Source organism: Formica exsecta, unplaced genomic scaffold, assembly GCF_003651465.1.
Source record: "Formica exsecta isolate Colony F162 unplaced genomic scaffold, ASM365146v1 scaffold13, whole genome shotgun sequence".
In the NCBI taxonomy this organism is placed as follows: Eukaryota; Metazoa; Arthropoda; class Insecta; order Hymenoptera; family Formicidae; genus Formica; species Formica exsecta.
The window spans coordinates 363,607-385,248 of NW_021848632.1; the positions used below are offsets into that span (position 1 = coordinate 363,607).

The 21,642-nt window shown below is 35.4% G+C and overlaps 1 protein-coding gene across 1 annotated transcript in view; it reads right to left on the bottom strand.

Moving 5' to 3' along the window:
* LOC115245739 (bone morphogenetic protein 4) overlaps positions 1 to 21,642 on the bottom strand; it is a 32,177-nt gene that overhangs the window by 5,228 nt on the left and 5,307 nt on the right. The window contains exon 2 of the mRNA XM_029824187.1: positions 6,676 to 6,796. Coding sequence (XP_029680047.1) covers positions 6,676 to 6,796 — 121 coding nt within the window. The remainder of the gene's footprint in view (positions 1 to 6,675; positions 6,797 to 21,642) is intronic.

The following is a 21,642-nucleotide window of genomic DNA, read 5'->3' on the forward strand; positions in this document are numbered from 1 at the left end:
GAATATGAATTTAACAATAATAATTAAATCATCCTGAATGCTGTGTCTCTATTTGTAACATTTTATTTCTTCTTAAAATATATCGCCGGAAAAATTGGTCGCGAGCCAATATTGTAAATATCTCCGAACGAACGTACTAATAATGAGATTTACTCAAAGGAAGAATTTAGAATTTGTAAATCGCTCGTTTCGGCGGCTGTAAAAGTCACGTTCGGAGAGTGCGAGAATCGAATCTGGAAACTAGGATGGGATGGGGAGAGATAAATGTTAAAGAAAGAAAGAGAAAACACGACTCTCCGGTTGTTTGAAATTCTCGCTCCTCTCCCTTTCTTTCATCGCTCTTTCTCTCTCTCTCTCTCTCTCCCTCCCTCCTTCCCTCTCTCTCTCTCTCTCTCTTTCTAAGCATTGATTAAATCTTATTTATGAGGGCCGGGACGCTCCTTAGGAAAACTCTCGCGGAGCTATTAATTATCCACGACATATATACACACCATTTTTCGAGTTTGTCACGGTGTGTTTAACTGTTTGGTGCCGGTAGTACGGATGCCGCGACGATAATTACGAGGATTTAGGGGAAAAAAGCGCGTCATAAAGGACGGAAGGGTCTCGTGTGAATTACAAGAAAAAGAAAGTACAATGTACTTACGATTAGAACGGCGATAGCGCGATTGCGCCACACTTTCGTCCGAAATAATACGAGTATGTGATTATCTGGAGTTTATCTGTCTCTCATTTTAATTTATAACTGTAGTGATTAAAAGTTATCTCCAGTCGAGAAAAAGAGTACGGAAAAGAGAAATTGAAACGAAGGATCCATAAAAGCGTACGTTACATTTATTTTATCTCGAACACACGACGAACTGTGTAACTTGACAATTTCTTTTACGTGAGATGCTTTAAATAAGTCACGACAATAAATAATCGGCGACACGATTTGTGGAAAACAATGTTTATTTTAATCGGGATCCGCATTCCGTGAAATTTCATAAATAAACAATCGATCGGCGACACTATGCGGAAAAAAATTTTTCTGGACATACACAATTTTATTTTCATAATAATATAGAGACAATTTATTAATAATCATATAATAATATGTATATAATAATTATATGTTATATTATTTAATAATGATATGTTTTTAATTGCATGTAAAATTGTCGAAAAATTGGGTGATGAAAAAGTACAGACTCTTTTACACGGTTCGCCGTCTATTCAGAATGCGTCACTGATTAATGCTCTTATTTATGGTGTCGCATAATTAGGGAGGCGAGAAAGGGACTGCATCGCGCATAAAAAAAATTCATGATATCGCTCGACTTTTAGGGCTCGATATATTCCCCTCTCCTCTCACGGCCCGATTATCACGTTCCTCGAATAATTTATCCTACGACAGGCCAACGCACCGTGTCGTTTCACATGTTCCGTAGAATCGTACGTTATCATTCTTCTTCGTCTCTTTTTCCGTTTGTTTTTTAGCGCCATGGAATTCTTTACACTTTAAGGAAGAGAGGACAACACTTTTTAATCCTCCGTTTATCGAGTATTTCTGCAAATAGATTGACATCTATTTCTGCAAATTTCCTCACGTAATCGGATGAAGAATAGGATCTTGTAAACGTTTAATACACACATATATATATATATATATACTAAAACTACCAGATGTTCTCTTAATTACGGATTCTTTATGAATTCTCGACAAAGTAATGAAAGGGAATCATTTATCATAATTTTATATCTTTGTAATTATAACAAATTAAAATTCTGTACACAACGGCAAAATGAAATGTCTATTTACAATTAACTAAAGAATATGAATAGTTCAACTATTTGTCATTTATTCATCACTCTAAGATTTTTGTAAAACAACTCTAGTTTTTTTAAGATCATCGATTCCGAAGAATGTGTAATTAAAATAATATTTGATTTTGGGGCACTGTGTGAAATGTGAAATTATATTAGAATCTCTTTCTCTCTCTCTTTCTCTCTCTCTCTCTCTTTCTTATAATCAAACGTTTTCAGTGGCAAATTAATTAATTACATCTATGTTGCATATCAATCGACAAACTGATCGCTTCCCCGATAATCGATTATTTCACTGAAATGTTTCCTGAGAGATGTTTCTTAATGAACACGTTCGTCGAATAATTCAACGTACGTGCATTCCGCGTGTTTCGATGAAATCGCTCGGGTTTGTTTTCTCGAGGCAACGAAAGATCTACTTTTAGAGAGGGGTGGAGATGCTTTTAGAGTATCGTGCTTGTGTGATGCATATTGTGTAAATGACGATAGCTCCCTTATAGATAGATCTCTTTAATCGAGAGAGAATAAATATCACTTGATTGTTGTCTACTATTTATTTGTGCTGATTAGACGTATCGAGCAATCTTAGAACTAATGGAAATTTGCAAATCAAAAATTTATGCTACGATAAAATAGTATGGCCAAAAAACTGCTCTATTTAAAACGTTTTTTATCTTCCATATTTTTTATCGTGCTTTAAAATAAAAATTATAGAGATTCTTAAAACTATTAAAAATAAAAAAACAAGTAGAGTTGTGCAAATTAGAAACTTGCACATTGCTTCCTCATCATTTTATCTTACAATGCTTAAGCTTTAGAAAAATTATTTTCTTTTTATTTCCTTCTTTTTATTATTTTTTTTTTTTCGCGGTCAAGGCAGCGGGAATTAAGCGCGCAAACAACAATCGTAAATATCAAACAATCGCGAATATATGAAATACGCGGCTGTAGAACACAAGGCGCGAATAAAAGGCACCTATATACCGCAAATGATTCCTCAGAAAATGGACTTCTATATCCGGAAGATTAACATGCACATTTTTCTGAGAGTACGTCAATTTTAGTAGCACATCTCCTGTTTAAAACAGGACCGATGCACGTGTCGGACGCGCGCATTCTGGCATGACGCGGATGACGCATCGACCATTCATTCAATCAGCTGGCCTCGACAATGAATCGACAAAAATATGCCCCAGGACGGTTTCGCTTGGCGATTGACCAGGTAAAATCGGTGCGCAAAATAACCGGTCAATAAAGCGCACAGGAATCCATGGCATCCGGACAATTTCTGAGTATCCCGGGTACGGAGGCGGTGCGCCTGGTGTTATACCTCGTCACTCGATGAGAATTCGACAGCAAACTCGCGTGCGTGAAAAGGAGAGAAAGAGAAAGAGAGAGAGAGAGAGAAATCAGTCGCCTCGCAATATATTCCTCCAAATATAACGCCACGCGCGCGGCCGTCAATCGGCTAGTCCGCGTGCCGTGCTTATTATAGGCTTTATCACTCGACGCACGCATCCAAAAATAAACGCCACGCGAGCCGCGATGTACGCACAGGTGACCCTCCACCGTCGCTATATAGCCGCGGAATTTCTCTAAAATCGCGCCCGGAATAAGATCAACACAGATCGAATTAAAGTGGGTTAACTTGGAACCGCGTGTGCTAAATTCGGGATGCATAATTGGGAGATGATTCGCTCGGAAATTGAGAGATCTCGATTAAACATTACAATTTTAACGCTAGTATCACACACAAGGGAAGAATGTTTCCTGCTGTGCAGGGGAATTATAAACAAAATCTTTGATTCTTATTTCCATGGCTTCTATAATACCGTTCATAAAATCTGTAAATGCTCTGATTATAATTTCAAAGTAGGATAAAATAAATATTATGTAATTATAATTAATTAATTATAATGAGACAAACAATTTATTGTCATTGAAAAGAATCTTTGACTCTTCCCGTATTCCTGAAAAAAAAAATTAGAAAATTCTAAATAATACCAAAATTAGATTAACAATATGTTAAAAATAGTATCGCCTTAATCCTATTGTTATGTTAGTAGCGAAACGCGACATTTAAAAATAGCAGGAACGTAATATAGAAAACGATATTTTTAGACCACTGAGTCCAAAATTAGCCCCGGATCGATTTGACATTTCGTAATATTCTGACAAAATAACTAGCGGCATTCGCACCTCTCGGTATCCCATATTTAACCGGCGCCACTTCGTAAAGTCGTCAATGTCATCGACATTTCGAAAGCGAGATTCATCTATAAAATATTTTACCTATAACAAGAAATAAATGAGAACGCGCGCGTGCGTAATCTCATAAATTTCAAATTTCGATAAATGATTCTCTTCGATTATATAAAAAGCCTATAATCTTTACTTAAATTTTTTCTTTAGACTCATCAATTTTTTGCCTCACGATTAATGAGTGTACTCGGCGAGAGTACCTCGATACTTGTCGGGATAATTGAAATAAATCCCGAGGAGATTCAAGAGATCCAAAGGACGAAGAGCGGGTGGCCTCTTCATGATCCTCGTATCGTTTATACTCGCAGTGATCCCGTTGTCGGTTTCGTCCGTTCGCGTTTCGCGGATAAAGCAAGGTAGACTACTTCTTGTTCTCGCGGTGTGTTTCTGCTCCGGCGATTCGTTCTTATTGCATTCGGGAACTCGTCGCTCGGCCGCGATGCGGGGTTTGGCGCGCACTCTCCAGGAAGAGAGAAAAGGAGAAAGAGATAAAGAGAGAGAAGGAGAGGCTACAGCCACACGCATCAGAAGAGGTCGTCTTCTTCTGCTTCGCGCACCTTTAGCCTGGTATATAGACAAATGCCCACTTCAGACTGGTTTCGACTCGATGAACGAACTCGAGTACACTCAATGTACATACATGCGCGGCCTAAAGCTAACCCGGCATAAAGCCGCGGTGGTCGCCAGCCGTCCAGTCTGTCCGTCTGTCTGTCTGTCTAGATCTTGCCGACTTTTATCTCTTTGACCCATTATTTTCAGGGTGTCTGTAATTGAGCGAAATCCCGCGCCGCTTCGAGCCGCTTTGTGTGCCTCTCGCAAGATTCATTAGCGAGACTCGCGTCTTAATTTGTCGGATCGGTATATAGTGTTCTCTCTCTCTCGTATTGTTCAGATTTCGTGAATCTGACTCTAATTGCTTGACGCAATTGAGCGAAACGAAGTGGAGTCTTATTGAGTCTTATTATCTTTATAGGACGAGTGGGATAAGTCGAACGACTCGATATAAGGATGATCAAGACTTTGTACAAGACTTAGGAAAAAATTAATCTCGAAAAATTAAATTTAGATAGATCGCGAATTATTATAAACCATACATTACTTTGTATGTGCTATTAATTTGATTGTGCAATAGCTCTCTAATTCTCTACTTATGATCACATTTGGATCCAAATAAAGAAACATTATTAAAATTTACTCTTGTAATAGAAATAACTTGAAAAAGAACTTTTTCTCGTCACTTGCCTTTATAATAAAAAAAAAAAAAATTTATAATTTAATTAATCAAACATAAACACACACAATACACAACAATTAATCTAAAATAAATATTTCATAAGTAATGTGAGAGAGATTCAAATTTGATATTATATTGCATTACACTATCAGTTCGTCAAGTTTGATTTCAAGATCGACAACTTTTAAAAAACAATAAATGTTACTTCTTCGTCCACTGGCGATTTCAATTACAAAATATCGTTAAACCCGATCCGGAATCTTTTAGCAAGACATTAAAAAATTATGTTTCTTAATTAAAAAATTATGCCGTTCGTTTCTTCGCTCTTCACGAAGTATACATCGGCAAAGTATCTTTTCTCTATCGGCCGCGCCGCGAGAGAAATTAGGTAAACGGCCAATAATAGCGCACGTATATTTTCCCAGAATCCTTGAAGAAACACGCTTTTAGATCTCGCTTCCGGCAAGCTTCTTTTTCCTCCTACTGCGAGGGGGGGGGGGGGATCGTGGGTGATCAATCGATCGATCGACCGATGACGATCGCGGTCCGACCTGCGCTCCTCGTTTTGCGAAATCGCGCTTTTTTAAATGAGCCGCAAAGAGGATGCGCGAGACGCGAATTTGCGAAAAAGTTTCTAGCGGCTCCGGAGTTCGTCGACTCCGAAAAAATAAATATTAACCGATCGCGCGTTCCTCTTTTTTTTCCCGTCTCTTCGACGAAGAGACGCCGTTTTCCTTTCTTCCTCGAAGCGCGATTTTTTATTGCCCATCCTTCATGGATCCATCACCGGAGAAGCACCGCTTCTCCGCGAGCTGCGAAATCGCAGCGCGGGACTTCAATGCGTTCCAGCGCGAGAACGTGTCGAGTGACGTATCGACAGGTCGCGGCGGCGGATAACTGCATCGCGTTCCCCCTCATCTCCCCAGAACCCCGTTTTCCGCATTTATTTTTGTTGGATACGCGCTGTACTGCGAATATGCGTGCGCGCAAGAGGTTTTTCACTCGTATACATTCGCACGCAAAACCGGCTTTATTCGTATGAGCAAACTTTAATTCGTAGAAACGAAAAAAAAAGGTAGAATTATTCAATCAATTGCGATCGGCGATTTCCTTTAGATCTAACTTTTTTTCTTAATAAATCTAAATTTAGGAAATCTTAAAACAATCAAGTCGCGCGATTAAAAAAATTATATCCCCCTTGAAAATTTCTTTACAATATATAATCTTTAAAGATATCTTTTCATACATAATTCTTCGTGTTACAGTGCCACTAATTACTTAGCAACACATAATTTTTAAATTTTCACTTCGGCAAAACTTAGCGAATTTGACTTCGAAGCTGATGCTTTAAAAAGAAATTGAAGTGACTCTACCTGCGGTTTGAAATACATGGAGATCCCGCCGTCTTCTAGGCTCCTGTCCGTCGTGTGACAGCTGCACTCGTTTCAGGTACTCTCTGTGCGCTCTTTCGTACTCGGCCTGGCTCACGTTAGCCTGAAAACAAAACGTCATAATGGTGTCTTTAAAGACTCATCATCGACAATCGCTTATGTAACGTTGCGTGCATAAGATAATTACAACGCATATGTACGGTGAAGAGTAACCATCGGAAACGCGTTCTTAATTTTCTTGGAATTTTTATAAATAGAAATTTATAGATGCATCTATACGTTTTTTTTTTCTCGTTTGATCCCCTCCTGCCCCCGTCTTTCCATTCAATCTTTCGTAATTTATAGAGCAAAAACTATTTTTTAATCAAAACAAGCCACTGAGAGAGAATAAAAAATACTAAATAAAATTTCTTGAAATATAACAAAAAAATAATAATAGAATTTTTTATTACTATATTCAATAAGATAAAAATTAAAAAATATAGTAATAATAAGATATACACTGGTGTAAAACATTAAATAATTCTTTAGCACTTTCCATTGTGTTCGACAAATCTCGTTCGCTTAGTTTTTTCTTAAAGGATCGATTTCTTTTAGCATACAAAGATTTAAAAATTAAAATATTGCATTGCATTTCGCCGCACACAATTTGTCATGACGAATAAAATAAATTTCAACTGATTTATATCCGTGAGAATGTAAAACTTTCCAAAAGGTCGTTTGAAATCGCTGACTAAACTTTCAGTTAGCTTAATTGATTCTCGGCTATAGTCCGGCGAGGTCGATTCGCGATAAGAGTTTCACAGAAGTGACATCGAAATTATCTAATTTTCTGGGGTCACGATGCCGCGCCGACTCAGTTAAAAACTCTTCCTCGTTTCTTCTTTCTTTCCCGTTCTCTTTAAGATTTTCTTCTTTCCTCTCTTTCTCTTTCTTTGTCTCCCTTTTTGTACTTTCTACTTGCATCTCGCCTTTTCTAATTTTTTCTCGCTCATCTGTTCCCAACGTGGCTTCTTCGAGTCCACTCCCGGCTACTTTTTCACGGCGATGAAACAACTAGCGAATATACTCTTTTCCCATCTCGCCACAACCATGAGAAAGACCAGACGACGACGAGTCGGCGCTCGTAAAATTAGCTCGTTGAGGCCGTGACCATTGACGCGATTCTAGCAGACGAGGGATAATGGACCACTAGAGGGTGTGAGAACTCTCGTAAGCTTCTCGTCCGCCAAGTTTAAAGAGTCGAGATCTATAATAGAAACTTTCTACTTTCCAAACAAGATTTTTTAAAGTAATTTTAAATAAAAGATTTTTCTTCATTTATCATCTCACAGTTAAAACACATAGTACTTCACTTAAAAAGTTAATATTTTAATCATTATGCAAATTTAATTCGGGGACTCGAGATATCCAAAATAACAGAATCGATTCGAAAATTCTATTTAAATATTTCTATTTTAAAATAATTAATTCTATTTTAATCGATACTTTTTGCTTTTAAAAAGCAAAAACTATTTGTTTAAACTATCAAGAACTCTAGATCTAAAGATAAAGTCAGAACTCTTAATTATTTATTAAAATTTTCTATGAAATATTACGCCAGGTTTACACATTCAAAGATTATATTAAAAATATTATATATTCCATGCATTTATACAACATAACGAATCATTTCTTGTGCATTAAATCAAATTACTCTTCACAAATCTCTTCTGGTAAAAAATATAATTACTATGACATTGTAGAATGTCTTCGATACACGGAGATGCATCTTGGTCGCTGCAACAAATGCAAAATTGCCGTCATCGGTGGCAACCGGAAGTGGCGGCGTCGAAGCACAAGCAGGGGACGACGCGCGAGCACGATGAATCATCGTGATCTGCGAAGAGACGCGACGCGACACGGCGCCTCCGCAGTTTCTTTAAAGTCATTTAGCTACTCTTAAGAATAGCTTAACTGCACTCAACCGGTAGCCAGTTCCGGTTGCAATTGGCACGCAGAAAACAAATTTGTAGATCGCGATTTGCGAGCGAAGGTGGTACGAATTATGCCACGTAGTGAGTCACAAATCCGAGAAACGGTCAGGCTTTTCCCTCTCTTTAACAACCTCAACTTTTTCAATTATTACAAAATCGTCGAATTAATTTTCATGATCAGGTCTTGCCTACGAGGATCGCCATGACTCAACGACATTGGAAAAGAAGAAAAGGGAGTTAACCTTATCGCAAATATCTTGCGTACTACATGCTAATATCGCGGAGCTACTAACTCGTGCGTAACGTGGTTTACTGAGAGAGAAAGAGAAAGGGAGAGATGATATATATTATACGATATTTATATCGTAAATTACACATGCCGTGCTCGTCATATTAATCGAGCACTTTTCGTCTATCTTCGCCAACACGTAACATATAATACGTTATTAGAGTATCTACCCAAATTTTATAAAAAAATTACTAAGAATTCCAGATCCATGTTTTTCCAAGGAATACTCTGTATATATCACAATGATTAGAAAAATTATTACCAAAAAATAGATCGTTTCTTACTCTGTTGAAATTCGAAATTATACGGTTCGATGACTTCGAGTATACCGTGAGAACGTTTGCGAATATGTATGTAGCACATATATATCTTTTTATGAATTCTCTAATAAATAAAGTAATTTACGATTGTGAATGTACAAAGCGCTTTCTTAAAATTGCTTACATACCGTGCGAAAAAAAAAGTTTTATACTTCATTCGCAGCAAATTTCTAGAGAGAGAGAGAGAGGATGGCACAATCTCCGTTATAAATCTTTTAATGTTCGATACTAAACATTTCTAGGATCGTTAAATTTATATCAGGGATAGACATATTAATAATTTTCTGCGAAAAAATATTTCACTCTTAATCTCTTATAACTCGACTTTTCAGTGCTATTAGTGCTTCAAAGTTATTTCAATTACGAAAAATATCGATTGTAAATTATGTACCGATTATGTGAAAGTCGAAGTTGCGAATTGCAATTTGCAATATTGTATCGTAAATATCTACATATTAATATTAATGGGCATGCCATAGTATTATTAATAGTTCCTCGGTAGCCCTCCGACGTTGTGCAACGTTATCAATGCCATTTCTCGTTATGCAACGTACGCATCTGCAACATGACGGAGAATATTTCTAAAGTGCTCATCTTCGGGAAAAAACTTTTCGCTCGCAGCAGCGTGTATTTTCAATTAATTTTTCTGGCTTTTTCTGATTTCTTTCAATTAATTTTTCTAAAATACGCGCGCGTGCACGCAAGAGAGAGAAAGAAAAAAAGAGAGAAAAAGAGAGAGAAAGCAGTTAAGGATATTTTATTGAAATTTTAATAAGCAGACGATTAATCATCTTGAATATATACTGTGTTTATCTCTCGATTATGCTGGTATGCACAGACCAGAAGAATTTGAAGAACATATCCGCGAAGCATACTTAGGATTCTTGAGATACATGCAACATTGTGCACGCAAGCGTTTTGACATCGGTTTTATTTACTTTGCTCGCGCAAAATACATAAAGATCTCGTGGATCTCGAGGTGCGCGCGAGAATGAGGTATCTTTTTTCGTCCTGGGATCTCCCAAGCAGGAGCCAGGTCTCAATTTCGTGCAACAAGTATGTCCCGGATGTCTTCAATTGCGGGGCCTCCTGATTGACCAATGACAGATATCCGGATGTCGGATAATGACATTTCAGAGGCGCGCCAAACGTCTGGAATGTAGTGGATGATCGTAATGAGATGCCTTATGGTTAGAAAACTATTAAGCCGTTTATATTGTTAATGAGAATGATCGTAAAGCATATGAAGGCGGAGCCTCGCGTATATATCCGTTTGTAAAAAAGAACGCCGCGGTTTCCAAGAAAAAACACAACAAAAAATTTTAATGTATTTATTTTGCAAAGAAAATATTAATTTCTATCTTATAAAAGAGTGTGTATAACATTTACTTTTTTTTATATATAAATAGAAATTTAAAAAAGAAAAATTTTGATATACGATCGAAATTGCAACTTGTTTAAATCCGCGTCAATCTGCGAATAGGTTTAATTTATAATTAGACTTCGGATTATATGCACTTTTAGGAACAGATGTAAAATGAAATAAGAAAAATTAAAATTAGTCTTAATCAAATAATATATATCTTACAAATACAAAATATAAAATAATCACGATATTTAAAAACACGAACTTTATTTGTATATATACACTTTTATATTTATATAAACTAAACTTATATTCTTAAGAAAACTAAATATACAATCTTTTATTAAGAATTAAAACAATATATTATAAAATGTTTTTCAAAATTTTCCAGAAAAAGTCTATGCCTTCTATCTGAAAATAAATATTTAAAAATAGAAAAAGAATGTTCAACATCTACATATTCAAAAAGTAACAATATGCAATTTACATATAATCCGAAGTCTATTTATAATTATCGCAAGTAAACAATTATTTTTATCCTTATCTCATCTCGGTATCACCGTTATTTAATCGCAAGTCCTTCCACATTATCGGTACTGACGTCCGCCGAGTTGAAAAAAGACATGAGAATTTTTCACGCAATCTCACAACTCCGCTTTGCGCGAGTCGGCTTTACGCAGTCGATGTGGCGCAATAATGCGCGTTAATTCCCTTCTTTCTTTATTTCTTATAGGCGTGTGTGCGTCGGAGAACGCGCGTATACGAGAGGCGGCGTTTTGAGAATAAACACGAAGGTAGAATGCAGCACCGATCGGTTGCGCACAGATTAATGCGTTGGGCGCGCGCATTTCCGAGGCTTCTATGTGCGTCCAGGCCTACAAGAACCCGGCACGTCGTCGTCGTCGTCGTTGAAAGCCGCTTTCTCTTAAAATTTAAGCCAATCATAAATCTCGTTAGCGTCGATTCAAACCGTGCGATCGTCGCGTTTGTTGTCGCGGCGCGGCTTCGGTTCGCCTTTGTGTCATTTTCTCGGCGGCGGGTTTTCAGTCTCACAGCTCTCTCTGTCACGAACAAGGGCATCGAGCTGGCAAAGCTATGGCTTATTGTATCGTATAGCAATAAGGTATATTTTGTTAGGGAGTTTAATTAAATCGAAACATATGAGATTTTTGGGAGACTCAACACACTGACTTATTACATCTATTTATCCCTCTTAGATTAAAATATTATACAGAATTTATCTTCTCACAAAATTAATTTAATCAATTCAACAAAATATACCGATATATTTGTAGATAACAAAGCAACTAATATAATGATTTTATACCATAGATTGTGTGAAATAAAATTACCGGCGATGGGTGTGTTGGAGAAATTACTAGTTTTTTAAATTAAGAAATTTTTGAAGAAAAATGTCTGTTTGTAGGTTGATTCACACTTTGAATGACAATTCAGGAATATCGAACCGATTAATAGATTCGTTCGTCGCGGGGTTATCGAAAAAGACGTCATACAATAAAGATCGTGCCACAAGTTTCTCGTGCGATGCATTAAGCCAGGGCTGTAAATAGCGGTTTAGGACGATTAAGTTCTGATTCGACCGCCGCCTTCATTCGTCCGTAAAGTGTGGAAATTTATTCGTCAGAGACATCTTTATCGAAACGATTCCGAATCGAGATGCGAACGAATCTCTCGACATCGTCCGATTCATAGATTTCTGGTTTTATGGAATCTTGAATCCATAGATATATCGTATTGTTCCCTGTGTTCAAAGTCTCCGTCGAGATTAAGATATATACGCGATAAAAGTCAAACTTACGTTTCTCTCGCATAATTTTGTCACACTCGAATTATTTTAGCTGCCTCGTACTATTATATAAATATTATCTTGAATTATTTTACCGCATACACCAATCTCGTATTACATATTCTGAATTATCGGTACACGCGACAGATATTTCATTATTTGTTTAACGTCATCTTCTTGCCGATAACTCGATACTCTAATGGTCAAAGTTGAAATGAATATGCGAGTGGATTTTTTAATACAATTTTATTTAATTTAAAGATATGGAAGAGAGAGAGAGAGAGAGAGAGAGAGAGAGAGAGAGAGAGAGAGAGAAGTATACGTAACAATTGCTCAAGTGCTTTCGATAAATCCGACGATAAATGTCGCCAAATTATCGTCCTAGGAATCCCATAAATATCCGACTCGCTCACAAACATTTGCGCGTATGTATTTGTGTTGTACGCCAGGCTTTATCTTTCGGAAATTTATGCGTTCCGCGATCAAGTTGAGTTGTGAGATTTGAGCAAACGATCACATGTCAATGATGTCGTGTCAACACGACAAATAATAAAATAGCATAATATTATGTCACGACAACTTAACATCGCGTTGGATTTTTTTTCAGGGCACAAACTTCATTCGACAAATTTAATTTTTATCACAAGTTTGTATTATTTAATTAAATTAACAAATTTGTTTTCTTAACATATGTGTGCAGCTTTTCTTATTATATTATATTATAAATATCATAGTTTTATTTATGATAAATTTACCATGGTTATTACCCGGACATATTCAACGTACGTAGATTTGCTAAAATTAAACACATTTTCCTGCAACAGCATTGCATGTGATGTTTGTAAATTCCAACAAAGTACGCACGAGCACACTTATAATGAGATATATTACACAACATGAGTCGCAACAATATGGAGAATTGTGATAATTGTGATAAATGATGTATGTTGTAGGAAAAGGAATTTATTAACTAGAAATAATTAACGATCAACGCGATCGACCGGTTGTGATCGGCTACCATGAAGAAACGAAGCGAAACGAAATCGCGAGACAATCTGTACCAGAGATCCGATTAGCGGTTCCCACGAGATTTAATCTCTCGCCTTAACTAATTTGCCGCGGTTCTCTGTGTACTCCTGCTTTAATCACGGAACTGCGTCAAGGATTCTGCGACCGGATTTTACCTCGAGGCTTCGAAATAACATTGCTTCGTTCAGTGATGATAAACATCGTAAACTTTGTCTTTTAATCCGACCATTGGCGGATTTGAATGATGGCGTGCCTCTCCGAGTTACAAAATTAATAAAGCGTTTGCTTCTTCAACAAATAATAATAATAGATGCTAGAAAAATATTTTCTTAGATTGTAAGCTAAAGTTTCTTTTTTTAGCTAATATATAAATTCACCTCTGTATTCGCGTATTATCTTGCAATTTGAATCCAAAGTAATCCATCATAGCCTTTTCATATATGCGTAACCTTCTGGCATTCTATATGCAAATAGTGTATTTAACATTTATTGTCAGTATGGTGTTTTCTTTATATGAATGTGCTTCAACTGTCATTCAACTATAACTGGTCATTGGTATAATAATCATATATCGAAAACGGTACGTGTGCTGTTACGCTATATAAACTGAAGATTATATAGCATATCTCAAAGAGATTCTTTCAGTGACACAATTATTTCGTTTGTTCCTTAGCGAAACTGTCATCATTTGTCAACTATTATCAACAGTCATCGCAACTTTCCAATTTTTATCATTGTATATATATCTCTGTATAGAAATATATAAGTCACGCATTAAAATTCTATTAACGGCACATTACACATGAGAGAGAAATACAATTGCTTATTAATTTCCTAAAGTTTAGTTCGCGAGGAGTAATTTTCTTTTTCAACCGGATTATAACTTGATTATTGATGCCTCGACATTTTCGCTAAAGAAGAATAGTTTTAAATTCCAGTCTATAAAATCTATCGATAAAAAATAATGTAGTAAACCCATATAAAAATCAAAAACGTCGTTTGTTCGGCAATGATAAAGATTCGTTTTTGTTTATATTGAGAGATTAAAAAAAAATCACAATTGATCATTTCCACGAAAAGGCAGAGTACTAATCATCGATTTCAAGTCGATCCTAATTTCTCTGTCTTACGGCGTCAACGAGCAACAAGAAGCACTTACACAATGACGACAGGTGTTCTCGTGTGGGCGATTATCTTCGGGTGGTCTCTCTTCGCGAGCGAAACTCGGCGTTCGATATATATGTACATATATCCGGAATCCTTCATCGCATCTGATTCTTTTCGTCCCGTCTCGAGATTTCACAATCCGAACTTTACGTTGGAATTTCCCAGCAACATTCAGATCTCACCTCCGGCTAAATCGTTCTTCGATCTACGGCGAAATCTTACTCATCACCCGGCAAATACTTTCGAATCGGCCGGGATACGTCGTCCTTACGTCGACCATTGTGACGAATCGCGCCGATATAAACCGGAATTTTATAGTAGGCGCGGAATTCTTGGAGAAAGCGTCGACACACACGGCGAAACTTAAATAATTCGACGAAGTCGATCGTTATTTATGCCGCGAATTTTAATTTGTGACCGTTATTTGTAGTCGTTAGTTCGACAAGCCAGAAAATTTCAGCGTGGCACATAATATATAATTATATGAAATATGAATGAGAATTATATGAATATATGTAAATTTCACAAAATAAATGATTGGCGAGAAATATAATTTAGAAATAATGATAATGAGTCAAACGTGATTGTGATTATAGAAAACTCTCTCTCTCTCTCTTTCTTAAGGCGGTATGCGAGGAGTTTTTTAAGGAATAACGCAAGTTGCTCTCATAAATCTGATTTTGAAGATTAGCCACGAATAAAATAAGAAATAAACAAAATTCTCATTTTTGAAGAGAAATTTACATATTCAAGTTTACATACATAAAACTTACGAAATATTTTTATATTAATCAAAAATATTGAAAAATTAGATAATTAAATAATATAAAAAAAAAATCAATATTATTTATAATTGAATCGGGCTGAATTTGGATCAATTTCAATGTATGCATTGTGGCGTTATTCTGCAATCATAAATCTTCCCATTCATCGATCCCTCGACAGATAACATGAGTGAAACTCGTAATACAAAAACGATATAATCAATAATCGATCGATAAGGAAACAATTAATCACGTCGGTCGAGCATCGAAAGCATAGAAATGCAAATTACCATCTCGTCTTTCGTCAAAGATCGTGGATCGAATTTAAGGTCAAATGTTCGAACGATGGCGCCGTTGGTGCGATGTGATTTCAGATTGACTTTAAAATTCGCTCGAACTAATGATCAATATCGATCTTTACACACGATGTGACATTATTTATTGACTTGTCTTTACATTTACAACCGAAATGGTCGGGACTTTCGAATCGTTAGAGAATCGCTGTCGCACGCGCGTAATTTATTGCAACATATTACATTAAATAAATGACTTGTTTCTATTTCTAGAGACACGTCGCGCGCGGAATTAAATGAACGATCTACATCTTGGGATGACGCGATTGCGTCAGCATCGGGAATCACCCGTCGAGAACAAGTTACAAAAGGAGTTACGGTTCGTGATTACGACATCCCCACGGTTGACACACCGATTACCGAACGAAATTCATAAAACGTTTCGCACCTCGTTGCTATTGTTCTTGTTAGACTTATTTCGGCCCGTATTTGACAATGAAATAAGATGGGTATATTTTCTCTTTTTTTTTCTTTTCTAAGCACGCGTCGCACGCACGCACGCACGTAATGTTAACGGCGTGAGAATGCTAATGTTAGGTAACGCGTTGTAATATTTAAAGGTTAATCTTTTCACGGAATCATAAAAGTAATTGCCTGACATCCATTTGCAGAATACTGGATTGTTGTAATCCTTGATAGCGGAATCTCGAATCGTGTAATTCTTGTTAATATCATTTAACATTTGTACTTGCATAGAGACTTCTTTGCAAAACATTTAAATATCTAATTAATGCTAAAACGCTGAACACCTTGGCATTAAATCTTTTCTTACATTTAATTATTTGATTCGATTGAACTTTCTTTGGATGATCATATTTTGTATAAATATGCTCACATATATCTATTAATATCCGTCTTTCAATATATTCATATAACTTATATATATTATATCATATTATATATTATATACACGAAAATAGATTATACATGTACATTAATACCATTAGATCTATAAAAAAAAAATAATTTAAGCATATAGATTTAAGTATATAGATATTTTCCTAAACAGAATCTTTAAGTAGCTCTGTATTTCGTGGACCCTATAAAAAAGATATACGATATACGAATATACATATAATAGAGAAATATCGCGATTTCATATCGGGCCGTATACGAAATAGCGAATAGTTACTACTACGTTAAATTCTAGTTTTATGCGATACGCGCATACCGAATTGCATTGTAAAACGTTTAACACTATGTATCAGCAAAGAATTCGAGTTTATCTCACTTCATAATTGCTCGAGTCGCGCGATGCGGCAGATGGTTGGCTGGTTGCGTGCGATCTCTTGGCTTTCACGTTTCACAATAGGAAGACGAGAGTAACTTTGTGTCGCGCACGGAGGACTGGGTTGGTCGTACGTATTAAATATCACTTACATAAACTGCTGCTGCGCTGTGCACGCACTCACGCAGCGAATATGGCACGTGAGAGAATACGCGTATATTGGCGGCCGCGTGCATGTGGAAGAGAGCTCGTTTCGCGCCGCTTATTATACCGCGAGAGCAACAGGAGCAATGCCATGGCCCTCACGACGGCGGCGGCACGCACGTGCTTATGCATGCGTAAGCGAAAGTGGGGCAAAAAGACGGACCACCCATGCGCACGTGTCCTAATACCGTATCGGCGCGAATACGCGCCGATGATCCTGAGGATAGCGGCAAATTACGCGCGTATTCACGATTCGCAATTTCGTGAATCGTGATTCGTAACAATTCACAGAACTTCGTCGTTTGTTATTATAGATCCTCCGCACACTATTCGCAATTCGTGATTCGTCATCGTGTGACGAACATAATTTATCGTGATACTTCATCAAGCGTGTAGGCAGGCGCTTCTGTTTAATTTCTATAAATCATGAATGACGGTGTTTTTATTTTACTTTCTTACTTGCCGATTCATAAAGACACATAAACAACCACGAATTTTCACATACGAATCAACACAAATGGATTGATTCGTATTGATTCATATATAATCACGAATCGCGAATAGAGACGCATCATCTGTTTAATAACGCTGGTGTTTATAGCGTTAAGCTTTAATCTCGTATAATCTACGAAGGTATTAATAACTTTTCGATCTGAAATTGAATGTCTAAGTAAATAGTTTACATACATTTGTAATATTTGTTTTAAATAATTTTGCAAAAATTTCCTTTGGTCTTTCAACAATATTATTATTAGATGTAGTATAAGAGAGTTTTTTGTTTTGGCGATAAAAATATCTTAAAAAGTTCCTTATATATGGTCGCATACAGATAAAATAAATTTTCAGACTTAATAGATCTCTTAATTAAGAATTAATATATGTATATAAATATTTTTATAATATTGTATATATTACGCAAGATTTATAATTAATAAATAATAAATATTGTAAAATTATTGATATATTTAAATTTTCTTTTATATTTCTTTCTTTTCAAAAATTCAAGTTTTAATAAAGTTGCAAAATCTTACCGATTTGTTTAAATTGTATCGTTTTATAATATTTGTATAGCCGCCTACGTTCCGATGCTAGATACATATCTATCTATAAACACGACTGACTGTAATTTTGATCAACATCATTAATTTAAATTCTGTATACCCACGCTCTTACATTGTCCACGTCGGAACTGACAGTATCGAGTCAATTCTACTTAAAGCCGGTGTAACCACGTGTGGATACGTGACACCTGTTGCATGTGAAAGATCAACAAACCTCGCGCCAGAGAAATATATAAATTTTTGTAACTTAATAAAATGCTTAATAGAATGTTTAATAAATTGTAAACAAAAATGTTTCTTATTATTATTTCCACCATAAATTTTTAAAAAATTTGTATCCATAAAAAAATAATACAACCAATAAACTAAAAAGATTATATAACGAATATTAAAATATTAAATAGTTCTCGACGTTTATAAAATAACAAAATAATTGTTATTCAGAAGAAAACCAATAATAATAAACAAAAAACAAGATTAAATATATTTAAATACTAAACGTATAATTAGATATTTTTAAAATAATATCTATCAAAATTAGTAATGTAAAAGAATTAAAAAAGCCTCAGAGCTCGTGTATATATTAAAGAATTAATGTTCACGTTCGCGTCTCGTCAATTTTCTGGGGAAGGATTCGTCTATTCTACTTTGGAGCCGTTCATTAACCACCTGATGCAAGAGAGACGCGCGTTATTGGGAGGGAGAAAGACTCGCGAAGCCGGGCACGGGATGCATCGCTTTCGTTTTCAATGCACGCGTTCAGCAGCATCGGCACGAAATGGCCGGGTCGAGTAAAACGCTCAGGATTGGATAATGACACGTCGCCTCGCGAGGTAATTTCACAGAAGGCGAGGACTTATACTACATTCTGTCGGCACATGCTACTGCATATCGTGGCTGGCCACGAAGAACGTCATTAAGCGCAATGATGTATCGAAGTTGCCACCGCGACTTTCCGAATAATAACAGTTAGCAAAAAAAAAAAAAAAAAAAAAAAAAAAAAAAAAAAAAAAAAAAAAAAAAAAAAAAAAAAAAAAAAAAAAAAAAAAAAAAAAAAAAAAAAAAAAAAAAAAAAAAAAAAAAAAAAAAAAAAAAAAAAAAAAAAAAAAAAAAAAAAAAAAAAAAAAAAAAAAAAAAAAAAAAAAAAAAAAAAAAAAAAAAAAAAAAAAAAAAAAAAAAAAAAAAAAAAAAAAAAAAAAAAAAAAAAAAAAAAAAAAAAAAAAAAAAAAAAAAAAAAAAAAAAAAAAAAAAAAAAAAAAAAAAAAAAAAAAAAAAAAAAAAAAAAAAAAAAAAAAAAAAAAAAAAAAAAAAAAAAAAAAAAAAAAAAAAAAAAAAAAAAAAAAAAAAAAAAAAAAAAAAAAAAAAAAAAAAAAAAAAAAAAAAAAAAAAAAAAAAAAAAAAAAAAAAAAAAAAAAAAAAAAAAAAAAAAAAAAAAAAAAAAAAAAAAAAAAAAAAAAAAAAAAAAAAAAAAAAAAAAAAAAAAAAAAAAAAAAAAAAAAAAAAAAAAAAAAAGAAAAAAGAAGCTTGAACATTTTTACTCTCTCCACGCGAGAAAGCTATGTTATAATGATGTAATCGGTAGAGAGTTCGGTTAAATAATAACTAAAAGATTTTGTGTAAAAGTGAGCTAAAAGTCCCCGATTTTTATATCATTCAATTTACATCCACTTTCATATTTATAGTGGACATCACAAATTAAGCATTTGGCTGTATTACTAATTTATTGAAGGAATTTTTTTACGGATAAAAAGAAAACAAAGATTTTTTCTTAAATCTAAATCTATCGTTCTCTATTTATTATAATATATTGTTACACTCATTTTTAGTAAATGTTAGAACCTGTTCTATAAATTCCTAGCTATAACATTAAAACCAATCAGACGATATTGAAGTAAGTGAAGTTGATTACAGCGTTACAACACCTCGAGTTATTTCAACAATGTTTAATCAAATCGATGTTTGCACTCTCAAGAAGGAGACGCCGATGCTTGAGAGAGTCCAGAGCTGGAATAAAATATTCTCCGAGAGCATTCCTCTGATTTAGTATTGTTATCTTGATTACCCGTACGAGCTGCACGAAAAGTTGGCGTTAGTTAATTGCGTCTATCGCGGTTATCTGCTGCCGGTTTCCCCCCTTTCCCTTTCTCTGCGAATGTCTTTCCTGGAATGCGGTCCTCGATCTGAGCTCTGGAGGCGCTTAGGTGTATTCCTTGACACACTTAATTACGCGATGGGATATCCACGATATACGCGATATAGAGATCTCCGCCTTTTTGCCTGCCCGCCCGCCCAAGTAAATAGGTAATGACTCCTCGCATCTTCGGCTTCTTTTTTCACTTTTGCCGCCGCCGTTGACGCGTTGTTCGGGTGCATTTGCAGGACAAAAAGCGCGTATTATGCGTCAGCAGCAAACCCTTCGAGACAGGCGTTCGAGCGAAACGACGTGGAAGCGACGTGAGAAGACGAGACGAGAGAGACCCGAGGAAGTCTCGACGAAGACCGAGCTTCCGTTTGTCTTCTTTGTTTTACCTCCTGCTTTTTTTTTCTCGTCTCCTCTCTCTCTCTCTCTCTCTCTCTCTCTTTCTTCTTTGTGCAGCTCATTATGCTCCTTTTAGCGGACACGTGTGCCTTTCCGTCGAGCCGACGAATCTTTGCTTCAGTCGCGATTTCACAAAGACTTCGAAACGAATCGGGACACGCGAGATTAAAAGATTGTCCACGAGATCAAAAGAATGATATAATACTCTGCAATTATATCCTCTCCGATAAAAAGTTCAATTCAAAAATCAAAATCCAAAAAGAATAATCAGACAATACGTTGAAAGTATAATTTTATTCATTCGATGGATCGCCATTTCGAGGTATTTAATCCTGAGATCTCGCAAGGCTCCGGAAATATATCTTTTCGAAAAGGAGATGTCATCATCTTAAAGTATTTCATTCGAGATACTCGACGGAGACAATGTTCTGAACGATCTATTCTCCCGAGATAACATCACTCCGAAGCATTTCATTTCAAAATTGAAAGAATGGGGTCACACACGACGCGACAAGATTGGAACTACATTCTTTTAAAAACGTCATCGTTCCGAAATATATCCTCTATATCCTTACAAAATATGTTATTTTTTTACTGAAATGCACATTTCTTATTTTTTCATTTATTTGGTAATTTTGCAATAAAATGTTATATAAATAGGATGTCCCATAGGTAGAGTACAAATCGATACTAGTATTCCTTGTTAAAACATGTAGACATCTTATTCCTTTGGCAAAATTTCTGGAAATGCATTGTTTTCGAAGTACCTCATTTTTTAATATACCAAATATTAATATATTAATACATTTTTTAAGTCTTTGTGTCAAAGTTTTTGTAATCAAATCT